This window comes from Monodelphis domestica, chromosome 6 (genome assembly GCF_027887165.1).
Source record: "Monodelphis domestica isolate mMonDom1 chromosome 6, mMonDom1.pri, whole genome shotgun sequence".
In the NCBI taxonomy this organism is placed as follows: Eukaryota; Metazoa; Chordata; class Mammalia; order Didelphimorphia; family Didelphidae; genus Monodelphis; species Monodelphis domestica.
The window spans coordinates 254,801,670-254,826,090 of record NC_077232.1 but is presented as its reverse complement, the minus strand read 5'-3'; the positions used below and the strand labels follow the sequence as shown (position 1 = coordinate 254,826,090).

General features: G+C 36.4%; 1 protein-coding gene across 2 annotated transcripts in view; it reads right to left on the bottom strand.

Annotated features, from left to right (window-relative positions):
• TBCK (TBC1 domain containing kinase) overlaps positions 1-24,421 on the bottom strand; it is a 270,070-nt gene that overhangs the window by 127,079 nt on the left and 118,570 nt on the right. For both annotated transcript variants that reach the window (XM_007495831.2, XM_001363355.4), the window contains exon 21: positions 4,357-4,393. In XM_007495831.2, coding sequence (XP_007495893.1) covers positions 4,357-4,393 — 37 coding nt within the window. The remainder of the gene's footprint in view (positions 1-4,356; positions 4,394-24,421) is intronic.

The window sequence follows — 24,421 nt, the reverse complement described above, 5'->3', positions numbered from 1 at the left end:
AATTGTTGAACATGAAACTATTTCCACTGATGACATGTTCTCACCTCTAATGTCAGTTTTAATTGAGTCCTTATTCTATTCAATCTGTATCCAAGTGTGGGGCTATTCTGTAGAAGTGTGAAAATGAGAACAGACAAACTTCTGCTATCAAAATATTGCCTGGATCTCTGTTCTCTGAAAGGGAATGGGATTTTTTTTTTCTATGCAAAAGAACATTCATCTCCCAAAGACTGTGAACTGACAATAACTTTGCTCCATTTAGTTAATAATAGTTAATGATATGTTTTATCATCTATTCCAAGACCTGAAAACACAGGGCCATCTTCTGAATCCTAATAATTCTTTTGTGAAAATCAAGATATTTTTTTCCCCCAGGAACCCTATGCTGTTTTACCATTTTAGAATTAGGACAGTAATCACTGTGCAACAATGATGCAATATATTGCACCTATGAGTACAAATCAATGTGCTTAACAATGTGCTTTTGATTAAACTTTTAGGACATTTTAATTTTAATATATTCATTTATAGTTATATATTATTTACAAAATAGTAATAAATTAATTTAATTTAAATGTTTTATCTAATTATAATTAATCAAAATTTCAACTGTTGCATTGCTGAAGGTCTCAATTCTCATTTTTTCCTCACAGCAATACTAACTTCTCAAGAAGTGAAACACAGACTATATTGAAGATTTAAACCTTAAACTCAGAACAACTACCCTGAAAAAATAGAATGTAATTTCTTTTTAAGGGAAAATTTAGAGCAGAAAATGGTGTCTTTTAATTTGGATATTTACTGATTTTTGAAACTTAGTTGGATCCTGGTCTAGTATTTTTAGCAAGAAAAGAATTGGCTAGAACATGCTTCTTAATATTTCTCATAGAATTTTAAGGTCACCAAAAACCAATGGCTGTTTGCTTAACTCAAACTCTGATCTGAAGTTTTTTTGTAGCTTTCACTAATGTTACAAAACTCGCATGTCTTGTTTAATTGCTTGATAGATACCAAAAAGCACATTTGTTACAGAACATTAACTATTTGTATCGCTATTTCCACTCTTTGTCAACAACTCACTGGTTTAACTCTTCCCAAAGCAGCAGAATTTAAGTAATACTCAAGGAATCTGGATTCCAATCCAAACTTGGCTGTGAACTAGGGCAAGTCCCTTAACCTTTATAGGTTTCATTTTCTTTATGTCTAACATGATGTATTTAATTAAAATGACTTCTAAGAGAACTTACAACTTTAAAATCCAATGTTTGCGTTTCTTTCATTCAGAAAGACAGTCCACAGGGGAGAAATTAATGGTGCTAACCTGTTTTTAGGTTAAAATGAAATGGCAGCAATTGGTAGTCTAATCCAGGCCCTGAGGCCAGAGTGGAGACAGGAGAGAGGAGAGAGTAGGGCATCAATTCCCTTGACTTGTCGTTCCACAAAGAATCACATTTCTGATGAATCTAGTTTAGCTTGAGAGGATTTCTTTAACTGATAAAGGGAGAGTTTATAGACCTCTGCCTTACTGGCTTCCTTGGCGCTTTGTTCAAGACCCTGGTATGGCTTCCTTCAACTCTTAGTACAGTACATAACAGGCCCTTAATATTATAAATGCTCATTGACTGCCTGCCTTTGGGAAGTTAACAGTGCTCACATCTTTTCTCTAGGTCTCTCTTCCAGGATCTCTGTTTCTGCACAGTTGAAATCAGAGTCGCAGGGTGCCTGGTCACCAGTTAGGCTTAATTTGTTATGAAAGAGAATTATAGAGGCAGCCATGTGGCTCAGTGGATGGAGACTCAGGCCTAGAGATGGGAGGCCCTGGTTTTAATTAAATCTTGCTTCAGACACATCCTAGGTGTGTGACCCTGGACAAGTCACTTAAGCCCCATTGCCCAGCCCTTACCCTTCTGTCTTAGAGTTGTCATTAGGTCAGAAAGTAAGGTGTTTTTGTTTGTTTGTTTTTAAAGAAAGAATCATGGTAGTAAGGAAGTAGCACTGAACTAGGGAAGGTATGGAGATGGCTATATGCATGGTGACTTAATTTCCACTGTTGTTCAGTTACATCCAATTTTTCATAACCCTGTGAACCACAACATGTTAATACTCTTCATGAGGTTTTTCTTGGCAAAGATGTAGGAGTGGTTTGCCTTTTCCCTCTCTAATAGGTTAAAACAAACAGAAGTTAGGTGACTTGCCCAAGGTCATATAGCTAGCAAGTGGGTCTGGGGCCAGATCAGAATTCAGGTCTTCCTGATTCCAGGCCCAGTGCTCTATCCACTGAATCACCTAAGTTGCCTTTGGTTTCCACAGGAAATCTCAAAATAAATGGAGGCCTCTCAACTGGAATCCAGACTTCCAGGGACTCTAGGGTCAAACTCAAATTCCTCAGCTTAGTATAGGAAGCCCTTCACATTCTGGATCAAGCAAACCTTGCCTGCTCGCCTTCATGTATGCTATTGCTTCCTTCAAATGGACCCAATGCCTACTGCTTTAAAATGGGCCTCCATCTTGTGTTTCTGGGACTTGGTCTTTATTCTCATCTCTATTTCTTAGAATCTCTAGCTCATGAGCCACCTCTTATAAGAAGCCTTTCCTGATCTCCATAGTTTTTGATACTCTTTAACTTTTCAAATGAACTTGTGTGCATTTATCTATTTAGGAGCTGAACCCTTCAGTAGAATATAAGTTAGCTGAGAACAAGGAATGTTTCTTATTTGGTCTTTGTATCTCTAAGACCTAGGACAGTGACTTGTACTGTAAACCTTAAAATTTCTTAGACTTGTGAATGTTAGAAATTTCACCATTGGAATGTGAACCCCATTGGCAAGGGAGGTTCCTCCTCCTCCCTTCTTAAGATTACTTTAGGACAGAAACCTTTTGCTGAACAATGGAAAGGGCTGCAGCATAGATCAAAATTTAATTATTCCAATCTCCACCCTACTCAGGGTAACAGGATTTAGGAAGGGCTGCAGCAAAGGATCAAGATTTAATTATTTGAGAATAGGGCCTTCAACAGACATGTGCAAAGCCACAGACCTCTGGGCGGTCCTGGGTTAAGGTAGAGCCACCATTGGCACAGGGAAGACATGGACAGTGATTGGTAGATGTGAGAACTGAGGGGAGGGAACTTGGATGGTTTCCTTAAAGATAGCGGGGTCTGAGGACTAGAGGGTTGGTTGGAGAGGTTTTACTCTGAGAGGTGGTGCTCTGAGAAGGTTGCTCTGAAGGAAGCTGGAGGTGGAGGCCCCTGAGACTGTTTCTCCATTTTGGTCACGTGAGTAATAGGGACTGATCTCTTTTCTTTGCCTCAGCTATCTAAGGGCTTGGGCCTTTTGGCCCAGCCTAAACAGAGGGGGTATTTAAGCCCTATTCCCTTCTCTCCCCTTTCTCTCTCTCTCTCACTCTCTCTCTCTCTCTCTCTCTCTCTCTCTCTCTCTCTCTCTCTCTCTAATACCTTTCTTCCTCCTGTTTGTAATTAAATTCCATAAAAGGTTGACTGCTAACTTGAGTTTTCATTTAGGAATTACATAGCTGAATTCCTTGGCGACCTTAAATTAATATATATCAGTCTTTTAAAGTGATTTCCTTGTCACAGTACCCAAATGAAGCTTAACAAATATTTATTGGAAAGGATTATGGTTTGAAATGTTTGTCTGAACTTTAAAGTATCCTGCTCCAAAGTTAGGACCTCTGTCCTAACTTTGTTAGGACTTCTTATGCTGAAGGAGTTAAATCTAATCTGCTCTATTTCTAAAATGACCCCAGTTTTGAGAAAACGAAGAAAGTGTCAGTTACTATAGAATCTCTAAAAATAAAAAATGAGTCTAGCTGTGAACAATTGGTCCCATAAGTAACCCTACATAACCCTAAGGGATATTATATTTTAAAATTATACAGTGGTATGTTTTTTGTTTTTTTTTTGATAGGGGCACAATCACATGAGCTACGAGAAACACTTTGCACCCTACATCATTCTCTTGGCAAATTTCACGGGTCTTCCATCAAATTTTCACAGCATGATGGTTTGACCTGCAATCTGTAGAGTTCACACCATCTCACCCTATTTCTGGGAGGAATGATCTAAGGGCTGTTGGAAAATGAGGACCCACAATGTGTAGGTTATCAAACAGATCCTAGGGTTATTTATAGACACACACAAACAGATACACGCATAGACTTTTACAAAATCTATTTTAAGATATAGTGCTCTTCAGAGGATACTGATATTACATTTGTTTTAATTTAACAATTTAATTTTACAAATTTACAAATTTAACAAATGTGAATAAGAATTTTACAAATCCTCAATAATGCTGATTAAATATCAATAGATAAAGGAAAAAAAAACATACTTACGTGTAAACATGGTAAGGAACCAAGGAATGGCATAGAGCTATAAAAAAAGTGGGAGAGGAGAGAATAGGAGTTTATTGGGATAATGTTTAGTCAGTATGACCTTCTTTTTTAAACTTTTACCTTCCATTTTAGAAATAATACTCTGTATTAGTTCCAAGGCAGAAGAGTAGTAAGGGCTAGGCAATGGGGGTTTAATAACTTTTCCAAGGTCACACAGCTAGGAAGTGTCTGTTAAGCCCAGGACCTCCCATTTCCAGGCCTGGCTCTCTATTTACTGAGGTACCATGACTCATGTTTAAAAAAAACAAACAAACCCACATCTTTATTCTATTAAAAACAAAATAAACTATAAGTGAGTATAATTATATTATCCTTTCCCCCTCTCTCAGAACTGGATCTGTGATTTGATTGGGATAAAGAATTCTTTACCCTAGTAAGTAATCAAATATCTTCTATTAATTCTCATCTGAGATGTTCTGCAACTTAATAGTCTGTAAGTTTTCTTGGGCTTAAGGTAAAGCAATTCACCCAAAGTAATCAGAAATGTAAGTGTAAAAAGGCAGCACTTCAACACAAATCTTCCTAACTTGTAGCCTGGCTCTCCATCATTGAACCAAGATGCTCTTAGATTTCCGAGGCTTTCTTAGAAAGACCTTGGACAGTCCTGTAAAGAACGGGAACTGAGAAGGCTTTGGTTTCTTGAGATGCTGGAGCAATGCTTCTGAGGAATACTAAGGGCAAATGTAACACGATCATTTTCTTTTTTTTCCTTTTCTTTCTTTTTTTTAAACCCTTATCTTCTGCCTTAGAACCAAGAAGAGTGGTAAAGGCTAGGTAATGGGGGTCAAGTGATTTGCCCAGGGTCACATAGCTGGGAAGTGTCTGGGGTCAGATTTGAACCCAGGACCTCCCATCTCTAGACCTGGCTCTCAATCCACTGAGCTACCTAGGTGCCCCGACATGACCATTTTCAAAGGATATGAAAGTATTCCTGACATTTTAAAGGCCTTCACCATTACTATTAGGTAATTGTGAGGACTGATGAGATGACGATCTTTGAAAGGCACTCCAAGCTCTTCATAAAAAGGTGTTATAGGGGGCAGCTGGGTTGCTCAGTGGATTGAGAGCCAAGCCTAGAGACGGGAGGTCCCAGGTTCAAATCTGGCCTCAGACACTTCCCAGCAGTGTGACCCTAAGCAAGTCACTTAACCCCAATCGCCTAGCCCTTACCACTCTTCTGCCTTAGAGCCAATGCACGGTATTGACTCCAAGATGGAAGGTAAGGGCTTAAAAAAAAATAAAAAGGTTTTATATAAATGCAAAAAGCATTATGACATCTATAACTATTTGTTCATTTAACAGGAATTTTTAAGACAGATTCTAAAAGGGGTAAGGATCCAGGAATAGAATATTCCTACCCTGTGTTAGACCCTGGCTTTGCTAAGTATGTCAGATCAGGGCACATATGAAACATGTATTCAATTATCTGTGTAGGGAAATAGGAAAGCAAATACACTCTTCCAAATTCCTAAAAGAGCTACCTTGCCAATCGGTCCTAAAATACATTACTTAAGGCCAAAAATAAATTCTATTGGGATATACCTACTAAATATATTCAAATATTCATGTAGTCCAGAATAGGGACAGAGATGGGCACAGGACTATGACTGACTATGACAGAACCTATGACTGCTTCTACCAGTGAAGGTTGGCACGATCTCTACATAACTTAGTTGCCTCAAGCCTATTAAATGACTTGGCCTAGTATGTATCAAAGGTTAGACCTACTCCAGGTATTCCTGGCTCCAAGTCCATCTCTCTGTCCATTAAGTCTTGCTGTCTTTCTATGCAGTCACCATAACATCATATATATGGCTTGAACATTTACTTATGAAGAATCTTAATAAAAACATCAACATTCTTTGGCTGATTTCTTTAACAATATTCATTGGCAAGTCTTAAAAACTAACATGAAATGTCTTTCTGTGTATGTTTAAAAAGTCTATATCAATGTTCTTAAAGTACAACAAATGACAATTGATAAAAAGTTCTCTTGATGATTATAATGGAGATGTTCTTGAAATTGGTTTAATTTTCTTTTAGTTAGAGAAGTCTTATGAAATGTAAATGGTTAAAGACTAAGGGTGGTGACAGACAACAGCAAACAGCATCTTTCAGGGATGCTTTGAGAATTGTATCATCATTCTGTCACTGTGCTTTTGTGTTTGTGTGTGTGTGTGTGTGTGTGTGTGTGTGTGTGTGTGTGTGAAAGAGAAATAGAGACAGAGAGAGAGAAAAAAAGGGAGATCTACACCCCACTGCTTTATACCCCAAATCCATCAGTAACATGATGCTCACTAGGATATTTGTGCAACTTCCTAATAATCTTCAATAAATAGGTACCCAAAAAGCAGTTAAAAATGCAATAAGATTTTAAAAAAGAATTATTGTCAAAGAAATGAGATCTTTATTATTAATGTGAAAAAATGCAAATGCATCATGCCCCCAAGGAAATATCTACTATTATTGGTCATTTCCTCATCTAAAGCAAAAACTGGAGACCAATTAGGAGGATTCACATGCATTTTAACTACATATTTTCTCCAGTTCATGGCTTAAAGAACGGCCTGCTAAAATTTATGTAGCTTTGTACTAGAATAGTTTGCTGAAAGATCAGCTTAGTAAATACTGCCCCCTGGCAATGTTAAGCCGCCATAGCTATATTAGGTACCATTTCCTTAGGTTTTGCTTGTTTCACATTGACAATTTCAGAGCTATTGGGTTGGGGGATCAATGATTTAATAAAGAAAATTTTATTTCAAGAAGCATTTGTTGTAGCCCAAAAAAAACCCTGCAAACACTTCAATGCCGAAAAAGATGAAGCACTTCTCTTATTAAAAAAAACGGGGAAAATGTGAACCTATAAAACTGTCACCAGTATCTGATACCTTTTTAGTTAGATCTCAGAAGAGAGAAAAGGGCTTTATGGAGGGGGCAAAAGCAAGCTTGCAGTGTATTGAAAAATGAGTGACTGTCTGCATTTGCAGGTGGGCCTGGTCCACATTTATATTTAGTTTTGACTTGATCCAAGACAGAACCTAACTCAGTAAGAAGTCCTGCTCTCTTTCTCAGTCAACAAAGGAAAACCCACAGAATTCTTTCACTCCTTATTTTGTTTAGCTCAAGTCAGAAGTAATCTGACCTTACTATAAGCCACCTCAACTATTTTAGGTGTTGAAATAGTGCTTAGTTTCCAAAAAGGTGTAGTAATTCTCTGTACTTGAACAGACTAGTGAAAAAAGTATGCTTAAAAATGGTCAGAGATGTTTATGTACAATCTTGGATGTATTTTATATAGTCAGTGTAGGCTACTTAGTGATATTGGCCTTATGCTCTATATCTCTGGGAGCATGGTATAACGTGGTATAGTGGTTCAGCCACTGGACTTGGTGTCAAGAAGACCTGTGTTCAAATTCTGGCCTATACTCTTGTGACTTTGGACAAGTCACTTAAATGCTTAGACCTTGGAACTCTGGACAAGGCACTGATCTTCATGATTTTAAAGGATGAAGCATGCTAGCTACCACCTGAGAGAGAGGTGATGGATTTAGGAGGGAGAAGAGGACACACTGTTTTTTAACATGGCTAATGAGGGAATTCCTTTCATCTGATGATGATTATTTGTTAAAAGGAATTTATTGTTTTTTTCAATGGAGTTGGGGGTAAGAGAAGAAGAAAGATATTTCTGTTCAATTGAAAATAAAGAATATAGACTCAATTGCATCTAAGATCCCTTCTAATTTTATCCTATGATATTGGACAGTACCAGGAAGTTTTTGTTATATGAACCAAAAAGACTGGGGCAGTGCATGGTGGTGAGGGAGAGAGGAAGGTGCTGTGCATGGGGGAATGTTGGAGAAGGTCAGATTGTAGCCTGGGGAGAAATGAAGAGATGAGTGGCCAAGATGTCCCCTTCATTGGGAGATTTGAAGACCTGGAAAAGCCATCTAGAGGTGCATATGAATGTTGGGCTGAGGTAGGGAGAAGTGAGAATAGGAAAGGAAAAGTATCCAAAGTATCCTACAAAGGTAGGAGTCAATAATTCTATGTTAAAAGTTCAAGAGAGTTTCTGGAGACAATCTAAGGTCTCAAGAAGGCTGAGTTATTTAAAATCTTAGTGGCTCCCCAAACCAACAGGCTCTTCAAACTTATCTTGCTATCTGGAGGTCATGAAAATTCAAGTATTTCTATAGAAACCCTTCTCTCAAATTCCATTACGTGATCTTTTATATTGCTACTTTGTTTCCCCACAGTCACATAATACTTTTTGACAAAAACTTATAAACATTTATCTTGTGCCAGGTATAATACTTGGAACTGGGGAATCCAAAGACAAAAGAAAAACCATGCCTGCCTAAGAAAACTTACATATTACCTAAATATATTATCTAAGAACATAAATATAAAGTTTTTACTTAAAAATAGTATTAAATGACTTCAAAAGAAACAGAATGTGTTAATAGCAGGGAAGCTTGGAGAAGAACTCATGGAGGCAGCTTGGAAGAAGTAGACAGGTGCATCAGTTAGTCAAATCAGTCAAACATTTGCTAAATGCCTACTATATGCCATGATTGTAATCTATGGGGATACAAAGAAAAAGACAGTCCTACTGTCTAGTAACTCAGTTGAATAGAGGAGACAGCATGTGAACTTGGATGAGATAGGAACAGGATAAATCAGAGATCATCAACAGGATGTAGGCATCAGCATTCGGGAGAATTGGGGAAGAATGGAATATATTTCAGCCATGAACGCCCACTTGTGCAGAGTCCTACAGGCAGGATAAGGGGAAGTTAGCAGGTTGTGCTGAATGGAATAGAGAGGAAGTAACAACACACACACAAGGTTCCTACTTCCAGGAAGAAATATAGTCTTTTGGTATCAAAGCCCTAACTTAGCCCCTTCCCACCTTTCCAGTGTACTCCACACAATCTATAATCAAGATACACTGGTGCGTGCTCTCTCTCTCTGTCTATCTCTCTCTCTCTTCCTCCCTCCCCCTCTCTCTCTCTGTCTCTGTTTCTCTCAAAAAAAAAAAAAAAGATACATTTCTCCCAATATCATAATGATGTCCAAATAAAGCATGTGGGCTGTCCACTGGCAATCCCATCATCTCAATATATGGCTACTGGTTCATTATTAAAAGAAAAATTACTCTAGATATCCTTGAGTTAAGATATTTTGCAAGCCTTCAAATACTACATAAATGCTAAACATTATTATTATTACTGTTTACTTTTTTGTAAGGTTTTTAAGACTGTCTTCCAAAGACTCCTACAATCCTACAAAAATAATTTAAAAAATCTAAATGTTATGTACTGGATACCATATGTGCCAGAAGGCACTCCACATATATTAATGTTTAAAAGATGGTAGCTGACAATAAATTAGGAAGGAGAAATCATCTATATTTCTTCAGCTGTTATATTCAATTGAAATAACCCAGATAAAATATTATTCTGGCAGTTTTTGAGAGGGTAAGAACTAGGGGGGGAAGAAAATATTGAGTTCACCTAAACACATCTTCTGCCTCTTTTTATCTCATCATTTAAAATGTTGAAATGCAAATCTGGAAGCTGCAAATTAATATTAAAAGTACTGGAAGATACCAGCCAATGATGGCTGGCATCTGGGGAAGCAATTCTCAACATTTTCCTGGGCATCTTTAACTCAAGGAGAATTTCAAAACTTTAAAATTTTCAAGGGAAAAACCCCCCATTAAAATTCACTTCAATTGAAAAAATACAGAGCACATGCTAGAAAGTACTATTTATTTTTTTATTTGAAAATTTTTATTTAATTAATTGATTTAGAATATTTTTCTATGGTTACATGATTCATGTTTACAAAGTACTTTGTACTCTGAGAGTATGGAGGAAGAAAGGAGTAGCTTGACACAAAGCCAACTGGGTATTGAAACTCCAGTGAGCTGAAAACTTAAGTATTTTTTTAAAAACAAGACAAAATTTTAGTGTTGTTATAAAAATGCCTCCAGCATAAAATACTTGGGAATTCAGTCATCAAAACAGTATTATAGCCTGTACTATAAACATCTTATTATGGGAAACCATATTAATATAACCAAGGGAGTGCTGTAAGTTCATTAAATTCTGAATTCATTGCACATCATTTTAAAACCTTTAAATAGGTATTTTCAAAGGACAGAACTCAAATTTGTTCAGTCTTCCCTCTTGCTTTTCCCCCAAGTCTTGGAACACTCTGAGAATTTCCTTGTCTGTGATCTCCTGCTAAAAAAAAAATCAGTATGTAAATGTTCCATCATTCGTGTTCTGCACTTCTTACGACCCATCCTAAAATGCCAGCAAAGTCACACAAAGGACTGAATGGTCCTTTCTTAACTCCATGAGCACAAACTGTAGAGCTGAAAACATATTATGGATCACATGCTCATAGATTCAGAGCTGAAAGAGACTTCAGACATCATCTAGTCCAACTCTTCCTCTTTTTTTCCCCTCCTCAGGAATACATTAATGGTTTTTTTTTTTTTTGGTTATATGGATTTGATAAATATTGAATTTGAATATTTCCATATGAAACAACCAGAAAAAGATGATTCTATATGAAACTGCACATCTCTATTATATATATTTTGTATTTAAAAGTTGGAAATAAATTCAACATGTTAATTTCAAAGCTGTTCAGCTTGTCTATTTCTTCCTCTTGAATTTCCTTCTGTTCTCTTTTGAGAATTATACAATAAGTTTCTTTCTCTCTCTTTCTCTCTTTCTCCCCTTCTTTCTTTTTCTCTTTCTTTCTAAGAAATAAGAAATGATTTCTAATAAGAAATGATGTGAGATAGTTTCATATAAACCTGAGAAGATTTGTCTGAACTGATGCAGAGTAAAATGAACAGAACCAAGAGAAAAAGTTATATAACAACATAATAAAAACTATTTTGGAAAGAATTAAGAACTCTAATCAACCCAATGATCAAACTCTGATTCAAAAAGAAAAATAATGAAGTGGATACACTTCTTTGTGATGGAGAAGCAAAAAAAGCCATATATTTTGGTCAATATAACTATATTTTACTTGAATATACATATTTATTACAAGGATTTTGTTTTCATTTCTTTTATCCATTGGAGAGGAAAGTAAGTGGAAGTAAAAAAATGCTTGATAATTAAAAAAGGAATTAAAACAAATAAAAGAAAATAGGCTATGCCCTATTGGAGAATGAATGTCCTTTCAGGTTCCAGTTAGATAATACTGGTCTTGCCAGCATCTGTTGTTACATATCACTCTCTATGAGAGTAGATTTGTGGAAATGATGCTGAGTGATGGGAAGTGTACCACATCATCTCTCTTAATGGTTAACTGACAGCCTTTTCTTCATTTATAATAATTTTCAAGATGAATAGTATTCATATTAATACATAAATAATTTCTGTTCACTTGCTTGTTTTTAAAGGGTCCCAGTACACATACACAGGCAGAAACACAGTGAAAAAAATGAAAGTCACCCATCTCCAACCTTCTCATCTCTATTTATATGTAAATCACATAACCACCATGCCATATTTAATCCAAGCATCACATCAGCACACACTATTCCCAACTATTCAAGCTTCAGCAGTGCTTAGTATTTTGAGAGTTCTGTGACCCACAGAAAATGGAAAGATGCCAGGAAACAAGATCTTTCCTGCAGTGGGAGCCTGCATTTCAATGATGAAAGATTAATCAGGGCTTACTTTGATAGGATTAGTACTCAAGCGAGAAACTCTAGTTGGGATCTCATTAACAAAGTGCCTATCCTTCACCTTGATAAATCTTAGGCAGTCTTGCCTTCCCTTCAAAGGGAAGGAACACTTCTTGTACTAGTTTTTAAGGAAGCACTGTGAAAAGGAGCAAAAGTGTTTTAAAAATAACCCACTTTGAAGAAACTAAAAAAAAATGCACATTATATAAATTAAATTAAAAAATGACAGGTCATCCTTGGGTCATCCTTGTATGTTGACTAAGTATCTATATCTGTATTTAGTCACTTGTCCCTTCCCTCTAAGACACTGTAAACAAAATGTTCAAATTATACATTAAAAATACTAAATCTTTTAATGCCATGTGACAAAACATATACACATATCACAACAAATTCTGTTTAAATTTTTTAAAAGAACATCATCTATAAGTATTATGTCAGCTTAGTAATAAGGAAGAGTAAACCTAAGAACAAAAAGAAATAAGTTTAGAGCTAAATGACAATAAAATAAAATATATGGGAAATATTATTTTAAAAATTATAGCAGAAAGAGCACTGGGTTAGGATTTGATGCATGGTTCCTTCCAGACCTTAATATATAATTATCTCCAAGGAATTTCAGGGAACAATAAAATAAGACTCAGTTTTTCTATTCAATTTGCTACCAATAAAAGAAACAAGATATTTTAATAATTATTAAACCTTTTTTTTAACATGGAGAATGGCTATTTCCTCATAAGTCTAAAACAGACTAAAGAGAATTACTAATTAGATGGCATCAGGTGAAATATTCTAGGCTTTCTCCCTTCTGCAGACTCTTGGAAGAATAAATGGAAAATGACCATGAAAACAGAAGAGAGAAAGATATAGAATGATCTGGAAACAGTGAGGGGTAAAGGAGATAGAAGTAAGAATGATAATTGGTGCCTTAGGCATTCTATAATGGCAAGAACATTGATCTTGGGAAAACCTCGATCTGAGTCCTAATTGTATCAATTACTAGCTGTGTAATTTTAGGCAAGTCTCTTAATTTTGGTGAACCTCAGTTTCCTTATCTGTATATTGGGAATAATAGTCATTGCTCTTTCTTCTTCATAAGGTTTTTCTAAGGACAAATGAGACAATGTAAGCAAAACACCTTGTAAATTACAAGAGTAAATGTGAACTGTTACTAGTATAATGTATGCTTACAGAAAATACTGAATAAATAATTTTTAAAAACCCATCACTATAGGGGGAGCAATCCCTATGGAGAAGGGCTGTACTCTCTTTGCCCCTGCCAACACCAATGACTAATCAAATGCCACAAATGAGTTAAGCCTAAGAGCACCAAGAAATGGTGATAACCCTCCCCAACCACTGATACAGTCCAGGCCCCACACAACCATCTTCCTAGAGGATGATGGGTATCAGAAGGTAACCTTTGAGGAATCACAACCCACCAACTGTTTTAGAAACTGCCCTGCTCAGCAATCACAGATGATGAAGACCCCCCCCCCCCCAAAATGTTCTCAACATCAAAGTCTTTATATTTGCCACCCTTTGTACCTCTAGCACTTAGAATAGTACCTGACATACTGGGTGCTTAATAAATGTTTATTGATTATTGAAATGGTTCAACAACAAAATAGAGATATGATTTTTTCAGTGGAAATGATGTTAAAGAATTACATCTGCTTTGCCACCATGCCTTATGGTCCATGGCACCTTTCTAACTGCTGTACAGCTGGAACATCCAATAAATGGGCTTTCTTTCCTGTTTCAGTTTTCCTTGAAAGCAAGGATTCTCTCTGCTTTACTTGTGTCTCTAGTACTCAGCACAGTGCTTTGCATGAACACTTAATGAATGCCTTCACATTCATTCATTCATACCACAAATGGGTTGTTTTGCGTTTTGATTAGTGTAGGCACTCCCTTCTTATTCTGTGCAATTCTTGTACATGTTTTCCCATTGATTATCCACTGTGGGTCTACCCTACCTGTTGGGTTTTCTGTTTGTTCTATTAATATTTTAGGGGGTTCAGTTGTACCATTAAGCTGTCCATCTAGCGTCTCTGCTGCTGCATGACTGTTCTACCTCTTTGTTTAGTCATCTGTCCTTAGTAATACATTTATGTTATTTCTCAAGAACAAATCACTAGTAAATAGTCTCCAGTGCAGAATTCATCTTTCTCCTGTCCTTTGGATTACTTGTAATTCGAATTCTTCTGAGGTCATGGTGTTCTGTGATTCACAGTAATACAGAATCCCCAAAAGGGTACTAGTGCTAAAGAAATGGGCTTTTGAAGAAAACATTAATTTGTGATCAATGAAGGCACTGTGTAGTTTCCTGAATGTGACCCAATCTGATCTCATAATTAATCCTGGACTGAGCTAATTGTCACTGCAATGACTAAGATGTAAATCCTGTTGGGCTAATTCCATGGGATTCTCATCTATGGGCACATCTTTGTGCATGATCAGATTAATTTATGCCACATTACTAGGGATTCAATTTAGGAAGTTTTGTGTTGATTTATTATATTCAAATAAACCCATCTGAATTGTGAATAAGTTTATAATACATTCTTATTATTATTTTGATTAGATTTTACATAGGACATCTTCCATGACAGTAGCAAGCATGTTGTTTTAAAAATCATTTAATGACTTAGACTACTTAGAATATTTATTAATATAGTTATCTTCATGTTTGCCTTGATCATTGAAGCTCTAAGCTAGGCCTATATAGGGTTGGCAAATATAGATATGTCATAGAGGAGAGTTCTGACAAAAGGTGTTCCACTGGAGAAGGAAATGGCAAACCACTCCAGTATCTCAGCCAAGAAAACCCCATGGAACTGGAACAACCTCCAGGAATTGATGCAGAGCAAAAGGAGCAGAACATTGTACACAGAGACCGATACACTGTGGTATAATCGAATGTAATGGACTTCTCCATTAGTGGCAATGCAGTGTTCCTGAACAACTTGGAGGAACCTACGAGAAAAACCACTATCCACATCCACAAAACACTGTGGTTATAAAACCACCAAAGAAAAATAACTGCTTGAATACATGGGTTGAGGGGACATGGCTGGGGATTAGATTCTAAATGAACATCCTAGTGCAAACACCAACAACATGGAAATAGGTTCTGATCAAGGTCATATGTAATACCCAGTGAAATTGTGTGTCAGCTACGGGAAGGGTGAGGGGAGGGGAGGGAGGGAAATAATGTGATTATTGTAACCAAGGAATAATGTTATAAATTGACTAAATAAATTCATTTAAATTAAAAACACAAAAAATAAAAACAAACAAACAAAAAGGAAAACCCCATGGACCGTATTAAAATGATAAAAGATATGACCCTAGAAGATGAACATTCAGGTAGGTGAGTGTCCCACATTACTGAGGAAGAGCAGAGGACTACTATAAGTTCCACTACTAAGGAAGCAGCTGGGCCAAAGCCAAAAGGAAACTCGGTTGCAGATGTGCCTAGTGATGAAAGTAAAGATTAATATTGTGTCGTATTCTGGAATGTAAGATCAAGGTAAGATGGAGTTGCCAAACAGGAGAGAGAGATTAAACATCAACTCTTGGCTGTCAGTGAACTTAAATGGACAGGAATGGATGAATTTAATCATTATATATACTACTGTGGCCAAGAATTCCTTAGAAGGAATGCAGTAGCCCTCATAATCAATAAAAGGGTGTGGAAAAGCAGTACTGGGGCATAATCTAAAAAACGACAGAATGATATCTATTTGAATCCAAGGCAAACCATTCAGCATCACAGTAATACAAGTCGGTGCTCCAACCACTGATACTGAAGGGGCCAAAGTTGGTTACTTCTATGAAGAATTATAACATCTTTTAGAAATAACACCCATCAAAAAACCAAATGATGTCACATTTATCATAGGGCACTGGAATGCTAAAGTAGGAAGTCAAAAGATAATTGGAATAAGAGACAAGTTTGGCCTTGGAGTATAAAATGAAGCAAGGAGAGACTAATAAGAGTTTTGTCAAGGTAACTCACTGGTCCTAAAACTATACCTGGACATCTTCAGGTGGCCAATGTCAAAATCAGACTGATTACATTCTTTGTAATCAAAGGTGGAGCAGTTCTTATACAGACAATTAAAAAAGGCTTGGAGCTGACTATAACTCAGATCTTGAGCTTCTTATTGCAAAATATAGATGAACTGAAGAAAGTGGGAAAAATCTGATGGTTTTCTGATAATCACATAGGTCTTACCTAAATAATTATAAATATGAAATGGAGATGATGAATAGATGTAAGGGATAAGATCTGGTAGACAGAATGCCTGAAAAACTATGGAGAGAGGTTTGCAATATTGTACATGAGGCAACAACAAAAACATCCCAAAGAAAAAAGAGCAAGAAAGTAAAACGGTTATCTCCTGAGGCTTTACAAATAGCTGATGAGAGAAGGAAAGGGAAAGGGAAAAAAAGAAAGGGAAGGATATATCCAACTGGATGATTAATAAAATGGGCATGATAAAAGATAAAAAAGTATAGGGATATAACAGAAGTAGGAGAGATTAAGAGGTAGCAAGAACATACAGAAGAACTGTAAAAGAAAGATCTGAACAGAGGTGTGGTTAGTGATCTAGAGTCTGACATCCTGAAAGGTCACTGAATTCTAGCTAAGCTATTTGAAATATTAAAGATGATGCTGTTAAAGAAAAATGATGCTATTAAAGGATCGCATTCTATATGCCAGCAAATTTGGAAAACTTAACAGTGGTTACTGGGTTGGAAAGATCAATTTATTTCCCCACTCCGAAGAATTAGCCAAAGAATATCCAAATTACTGAATAAACTGTTCATTTCAGACACCAACATGGTTATAGTTAAGATTTTGAAAGCTAAGGTTCTATAATATATAAACCAAGAATTCCCAGAAACGGCTGCCTTTTGAAGAGGCAGAAAAACTAGAGACCAAATTGCCAACATTCACTGAATTACAGAGGAAGCATGAGGGTTTAAAAAACAAACAAACAAACAACATCTATTTCTGCTTCACTGACCACACCAAAGCCTTTGACTGTGTGGATTCACAACAAAATGTTGCAAGTCTTACTTTGTCTCCTGAGGATATATCCTGAGGATATAATAAGCAACAATTAGAACTGGACAGGGAATGACTGAATGATTTAAGATTGGGAGAGGAATAAAACAAGGCTTATCTAACATATGCAGGGTACATCATATGAAATACATTCTAAGATTCTATAATTCAATAAAGAAGTGGGTTAATGGAATGGTAAGTTAGTGGCTCTTTTTTGGGGTGATATGGGGAAGCAAAAATGAGATCTATGATTTCTAATTTATTAACTCAAAATTTATTAAGAGCCTATTATTTGCATAGAACCATACTAGATGGAGATAAAAAATGTAGTTGTGACACAAGCCGCGTTGTCAAGGAGCTTATAACTCAGGTAGAGAGAAAAGATACAAACAGAGATAATTATAGCATAGAGAACTGCATAATAAATGTAACAGAAATATAAAAAGAAAGGACTATGTGAGTTTCAGGGAGAAGGTTGCTATTAAACATTAAATTTCTACTATGTGCTCAGGTAAGGTTACATGGGAGCAGTTCTTGGCATTTGTACTTTAAAAAAAAAGGGAAATATCCAGCAGGCAGAGTCAGAGGAGGTCTTTCTATGCACAGAGACCAGTATGAGCAAAAAGATACCAAGTATGGAGGACAGAGAAGTTCACTTGGGCTGTAGCAATAAACATATGAAGGGAAACAATAGGAGACAAGCTAGAATAATGACTATCTTAGCCTACAGCTTTAATAACATTTTTGCACCAGAAGGAGCATGACATGTCACTAGAGAGAGTGGGGAATGCATGCAGCTCCATAAAAGGCCAACATTTGGGATAAACAGGTTGAATCAGACAAATACACAAATACAGTTCAGTTTGGCAGCATCCCCTCTTCTGATTTCCTTGGCATAGATTCTTGCATTGAAATCATAGTCTCAAAGTGCCCTGGCCTGACTTAGATCCTTGGATTCACCTCTTTTCCTATTTTCTGTAATGATCCACCCAAGGGCATGGAGGTCTATTCCCACTGTAGAAGAAATAATGGTATTGACTGACTTCTCAAACAGACCATCTTGCAGCTGATAGGGGTAGAGCTGCTAACCATTATCTGTTAAACCTTACAATAACTCTGGAAGGTAAATCTGATTCTTATCCAGATTTTATAAGTGAGGAAGTGACAGCTGAGAGATTTAAGTGACTTGCCTAGGGTCACATAGCTAGGAAGTACCTAAGAGTTGAACTTGGATCTTCCTGACTCCAAATCTAACATACAGTATTCACTATGCCACCTCACTACCCCACCAAGATTCCTCTTTTTTTTTTTTGTGGTGAAGGTCACAGTGGCAAAAGAGAGAGAGAGAGAGAGAGAGAGAGAGAGAGAGAGAGAGAGAGAGAGAGAGAGAGAGAGAGAGAGAGAGAGAGAGAGAGAGAAAGAGAGAGAGAGAGAGGGAAAGAGACAGGGGGAGAGGAGAGAGAGACAGAGAGAGAGAGAGAGAGAGAGAGAGAGAGAGAGAGAGAGAGAGAGAGAGAGAGAGAGAGAGAGAGAGAGAGAGAGAGAAGGCACTAAGAACACCATCTTCTGACTAAATATTTTAATGATTCTTGGTCCTATAAATGGAGATCCTTGTTCAATGACTGGAGAACTGAATCTTATCATGTTTAACATTTAACCTATATAAATAAAACCAGCTAAATGAATGAAGTTGTAGCTAAATGGCAGGATGGCCCATAACAGCTCCTTGCAGAAGAAAATAAAAGAACCAAGAGAATGTTTTACAATTTTGCCAGAAAGCTCAATTTATACATTTAAAAAACCCTTTCTGCTTAAATAAACAATACCAACAAAAAAATTACCAGGACCACATTTACCTATTTCCAGTTCTGGGGCAACTCTCCTGTATTAACAATTTTCCAAAGATTAATAACTGGTTTAGCAAAATACCCAACAGTTCTTTCAATGAGCTTATTGTGTCTAGTGACCTGACTCCATTGTGGGCAGTTGGGTCAATTTTTACCATCTCTTTTCTTATTTTGTCTTTTAACTTCCTACTAATTATTGTTATTCCATCTTTCTGCATCTGAAGAGTGCTCCCTTTATAGAATAAAAAACCAGAAACAAAATAAGATTTGAGTTGTCCATTACCATTATTCTAGCCACCCTGATTGTTGGCCATATCTCTTCTTGATTTTTCTTTTGTCTTTAATATGACTCAAGAAAACTACAGTAATTTTTTTGTCCTTTTAGTCACTTGACCATGACTTAAAATCATTTACTTAACTTGTTTTCATTTCATTTTATTTTATTTTTTAAAACCCTTATCTTCTATCTTGGAACCATTGCAGAAGAGTGGTAAGGGCTAAGCAATGGGGGTCAAGTGACTTGCCCAGGGTCACACAGCTAGGAAGTGTCTGAGGCCAAATTTGAACCCAGGACTTCCCATCTCTAGGCCTGGCTCTCAATCCACTGTGCTATCCAGCTTCCCCCATTTATTTCATTTCAAAAAAAGAATCTAGGTTGGTCAATAAATTTAATATGTATTCATGTAGAAGTGGTAGTTGAAACTATTTTCCAATAGTGGGTTTAATGTGAACATAAGAATGAGAGGTAGGAGAATAGGTAGACGAGTATCACAGATGAAGCACTGATGTTCAAAATTTTGGATTTTTTCAGTGCTGCCATTCTGATAAAAGGCAAGGTCTAAAGTTTTTTTCATAGTTTAACTGGGATGGGGAATTAGGATATTCAGTAAAGTGATAAATTGTAGAGTCAGACTGTGAGAATATGAACATGAATACTGACATCCTAAGAATGATGGCAGTGGAGAGGTCACATTACATATTAACATCATGAGAAAATTGGGAGAATGACCGAAAAGTCAGCAGATGGCAGTAACAAGGAATAGAAGGGAATGGAATGAATAGAGGGCAAAAGAAGGAAAATTACTGAGAAATGTTGGTAGAGGAATGGTCTGGAATTAACACTGAGATAACATAAAAATAGATCCCTCCCTGACATTAAAATTGTTTTACCTCCAGCAGAGATGTCCTTGGTATATTTTGATTCATTCTAGACGTTCTTCCTGAGTTCAATTACTTAGATGTCATTCATCAGGTACTGAGTTGGTAGGGTCGAAAGGGGAAGTTCCGGTAAATACTGGGAGATAAACTCCATTCCCTCTTTATTGTTCTTCCTGTGTCTTAATGACCAGATATTTCTCTATCAGCTTCTTTTCTCTAAACTTTTCTTGGTGAATATTGACAAATACTATTCCTCTTTTTACTCTGTACTGTTCTGCAAATGAATTTATTATACTCTAAATTGGTGATGTCCTTGGTAAAGAATTAAGCATTTTCTGACTGATGTGGCTTCTGGGCTCTTTTTGTCTCCATATTGTAGCAACTGTTTTGCATCAACTGAACAAGGATAGCTGATCGTGGAGTCAGGAAGATGAGTTCAAATCATACTCTTAACTAGCTGTAAGCTTGTTTTTGGCAAATAGCCTCACTTGACTAACTGACAGCTTCCTCATCTATATGAGGTAGGATAGACTTCACAGGTTTGTTGAGAGAATCAGGCAAAATGGTATATGCAAAGCAATTTGCAAACATTTAAAAGACTATATATAGATGCCATTTATTGTTAATAAGAAATGGTAATAGAGGGGATGCCTTTTCTTTTGTTCCTATATTCCATTTTTCAAAGCCAAAAGCTTTGAAAGTAAAAGTTAATAAGTTTGGTTGGAGTTGAGAGTAATCCCCTGATGTCTTTTCTTCTTTATCATTTGTTCTAATTTGATATTTTTCTTTTGACCTTAGCTTATAACCAGCTCATTATATGGCTGCACAGTTTCAGCCTATAAGACAGACCTAATTACATGTTTATGATAATCCGTAGCTGACATCTTCCAACTTTTATTCTTGAAAGAAGCATTCCTACCCTCAACCTTGGAAGAACTTCTTGAAAAGTATTCCCAAGTGCCTAAAGAATTGAAGTTGAGGACCCCTCCAAAGGGCAATGGGGAGGTGTGAGTAGACTGTAACATACTGGAAACAAGAATTGCATAAGAGAAGTATGAAGAAAGTCATTAAAAAAAATGTAAGCTTAAGATGAAAATGGATTAGTCATGCCATGAGAGTGAGGGATGCTAGATGTCTTGTGCTCCTCTGGAATCTTTGCTGTGTTAAAAGAACAGAAGGAAGGTCCTAGCAGATGGGAGGTCAGGGAGGAGGAGACAGATGTAGTAAGCAAAGAAAGATTGCAAAATGATTCTGCAAAATGAACTGTAGTTGATTGACAGGGACATGTGACAGAGAATCACATTTCCCAGCAATAAACTTAAAATATTTAGATGTTTCCCTCTTATCTCTTCCCCTTAAACAATCCCATAATAACATAGGGAGGTATCAATCAGATCACAAATTCACTGGAAAATTATAATATTATACTATTCCTAATGATTCAGCACTTCCTCATCCAAGAGGTCTTCAACCAGGGATTCTTAACCTTTGCATGTGTCTTGGACTCCTCTGACAATCTGGTGAAGAACATGGACCCCTACACTCAACAATATTTTTAAATGTATAAAAATTATAAAGGATTTACAAAGGAAGCAAAAATTTTGAAATGATTATTTTAAAAAATTTCTAAAGATCACAGACCACTGGGTTAGAATTATCTATAATCTTAGATCTATTATCTTAGAGAGCTGGGTGTGGGGCTGAACAGTTGAATGGCTTGACCCAGCAGGTCAAACAGCCAGGATGTGGTTGGCTTTCTATACTACATTGTCATACAAACAGAAACACATTCACTCATACACTTAATATTAATAAAATTAGAGATGATATTGCTTTTCCAAAAGATTGAGAGGACATCAATAAATATAAATCCCTATGTTGAATTCTCACTTTTATAAAAAAAATTTTTGAGAATGATTCAAGAATATCCTTCCTGGGAGATAGCTAGGTGGTTCAGTGGATTGAGAGCCTAGGGATAGGAGGCCCTGGATTCAAATCTTGTCTCAGATACTTCCCAACTGTGTGATCCTGGACAAGTCACTTAACCCCTATTGCCCAGCCTTTATGACTCTTCTGCCTTGGAACCAGCACACAGTATTGATTCTAAGATGGAAGGTAAGGGTTAAAAACAAACACTATCCTGGCTGAAAATAGAAGAAAGGTCTTGCAAATGATCTTTGGTAGCTGATCCCATCTTTATATAACTGATCAAAGTGGATAAAGAATATAAAAGCTCATTGATTGTTGATTATAAAACACATTTGACTCAGTGGAGAACAAAGTTGACATTCATATTGCATTTTTACAACTGAAAAGGGTTTTGTATTTGTTATTCAGTATTTTCAATTGTATCTGACTCTTGGTTCACTGGGGATTTTCTTGACAAAGATACTGGACTGGTTTGGCATTTTCTTCACCAGCTCATTTGACAGAGGAAGAAGCTGAGGCAAACAGGGTGAAGTGATTTGCCCTGGGTCATACAGCTAGGAAGTACCTAGGGCTGGATTTGAACTCAGGAAGAAGAGTCTTTCTGACTTCAGGCCCAGGACTCTCTATTCATTGTACCACACCATTCTGAGAGATTATGATTCCCATTTTAGAGAAAAGAAAACTGACACTGAGAAAGGTTAAGTGAATTACCCATGGTCACATAGCTATTAAAGATGGAAGGCAAGATTTGAACCTATTATCTTCCTACCTCTGCTTTCAGCCTTATCCCTGATGCCTAATGCTTCAAAGACTCTCTAACAAGGTGTTTCTTAACCATATATTAAGGTAGTGCAGTGGGTAGAGGGCTGGACTGGGGTTAGGAGGGTCTAGGTCTAAGTCCTGCATCAGACACTTAACGAGGCAAGTACCCTGGACAAGCTTCTTCATTAACCTCTCAGTCTTAAGTTTCCCCATTTGTCCAATGAGAAGGTTGTACTCCAAAACATCCAAGGTCCCTTCCAGCTCTAAAGGGAGAGTCATGAAAGATTCTTTGATAAATACAATCATAGAAAATCTGTTCAATGACCCTTGGATTATTAACAGCATGCAAAGTGTAAATCAGGAAGTAGAAGCTAATTAAGAATGTAGAGCTATTAAAAGGAGGAAAAACAAAAAGAAGGGAAAGTGGCAAACCACTATAGTATCTTTGTCAAGAAAACTCCAAATGGGGTCATGAAGTCAGATATTACAGAAAATAATTGAACAAGAACAACAAAAATCTCCTTTTTTTTCTTTGTGGGTCACTTTTGCTTAACTGTTTTTGTTACAAAAGCATGTTTAACTTGGAGGATATAAATCAAGGTATACTATATTATAAAACATTCAATTAAAAATAAATGAAGGATAAGGATTAGGATCTTTCCAACTCTTCCAAAGTCTGATTCTCTGGATTCAAGTCACAGCTCTGACCATCTTAGGGTCATCCTGGACAAGTCTCCTGTTCTCTCCTGTTTGCCTCTCAGTTTCTTTTCCTACAAAATGGTGACAATAATATTTTCCCTTTACTTCAGAAAGCAGTTTAATTTTGTTTTGTAAACCAAAAGTGCTAAATAAATAGTTACCACAAAAATAAAGCAAAATTACAAAAATGAAAATCACTATGATAGAAATGAAAGGTCACAGATGATGGTAGGAGGAGGACACTTAAGAAACAGACAGAACAACCAAATGATATAAGAGTCTAGAGCCATTTACCATAAGGGAAAAAAAGTCCTTTAACACTTCAATAATCCTGAAGAATGTACAGTATAATAATAATTGATGTTCATAATGACAGTCATGATTCACCAAGAAAAGATTCAATTACATTCAGTATCGGTTATTAAAAAGAGTATAGAAGCATTCCTCTCCCCCGCCCCACCATTATAGGAAATTTACTGTCTTTATAAAAACCTAAAGCAATAATTTAAAAAGAATTGTTCATTTTTCCCCTGAAAGCAGACCCTAATCTATTAGTCAATCAATGAATATTTTCTTAGAACCTATTCTATGAACTATATTAAGTTGTCTACATCATGGAAGGATTTCCATCAAAAATTCTAAAAGACAAAGAGATTTGTCACATTAAAGGAGTACTCTTTGATTAGATCTATCTAAATACCTTTTTGATTGATTGATTAGAATCCATGGGCAGAAGAAACATGATAAATGATAGTTGATCCTTTTCTTTCCTGAGATAGTTAACATTTCCATTTTTAACAAAATGGCAAA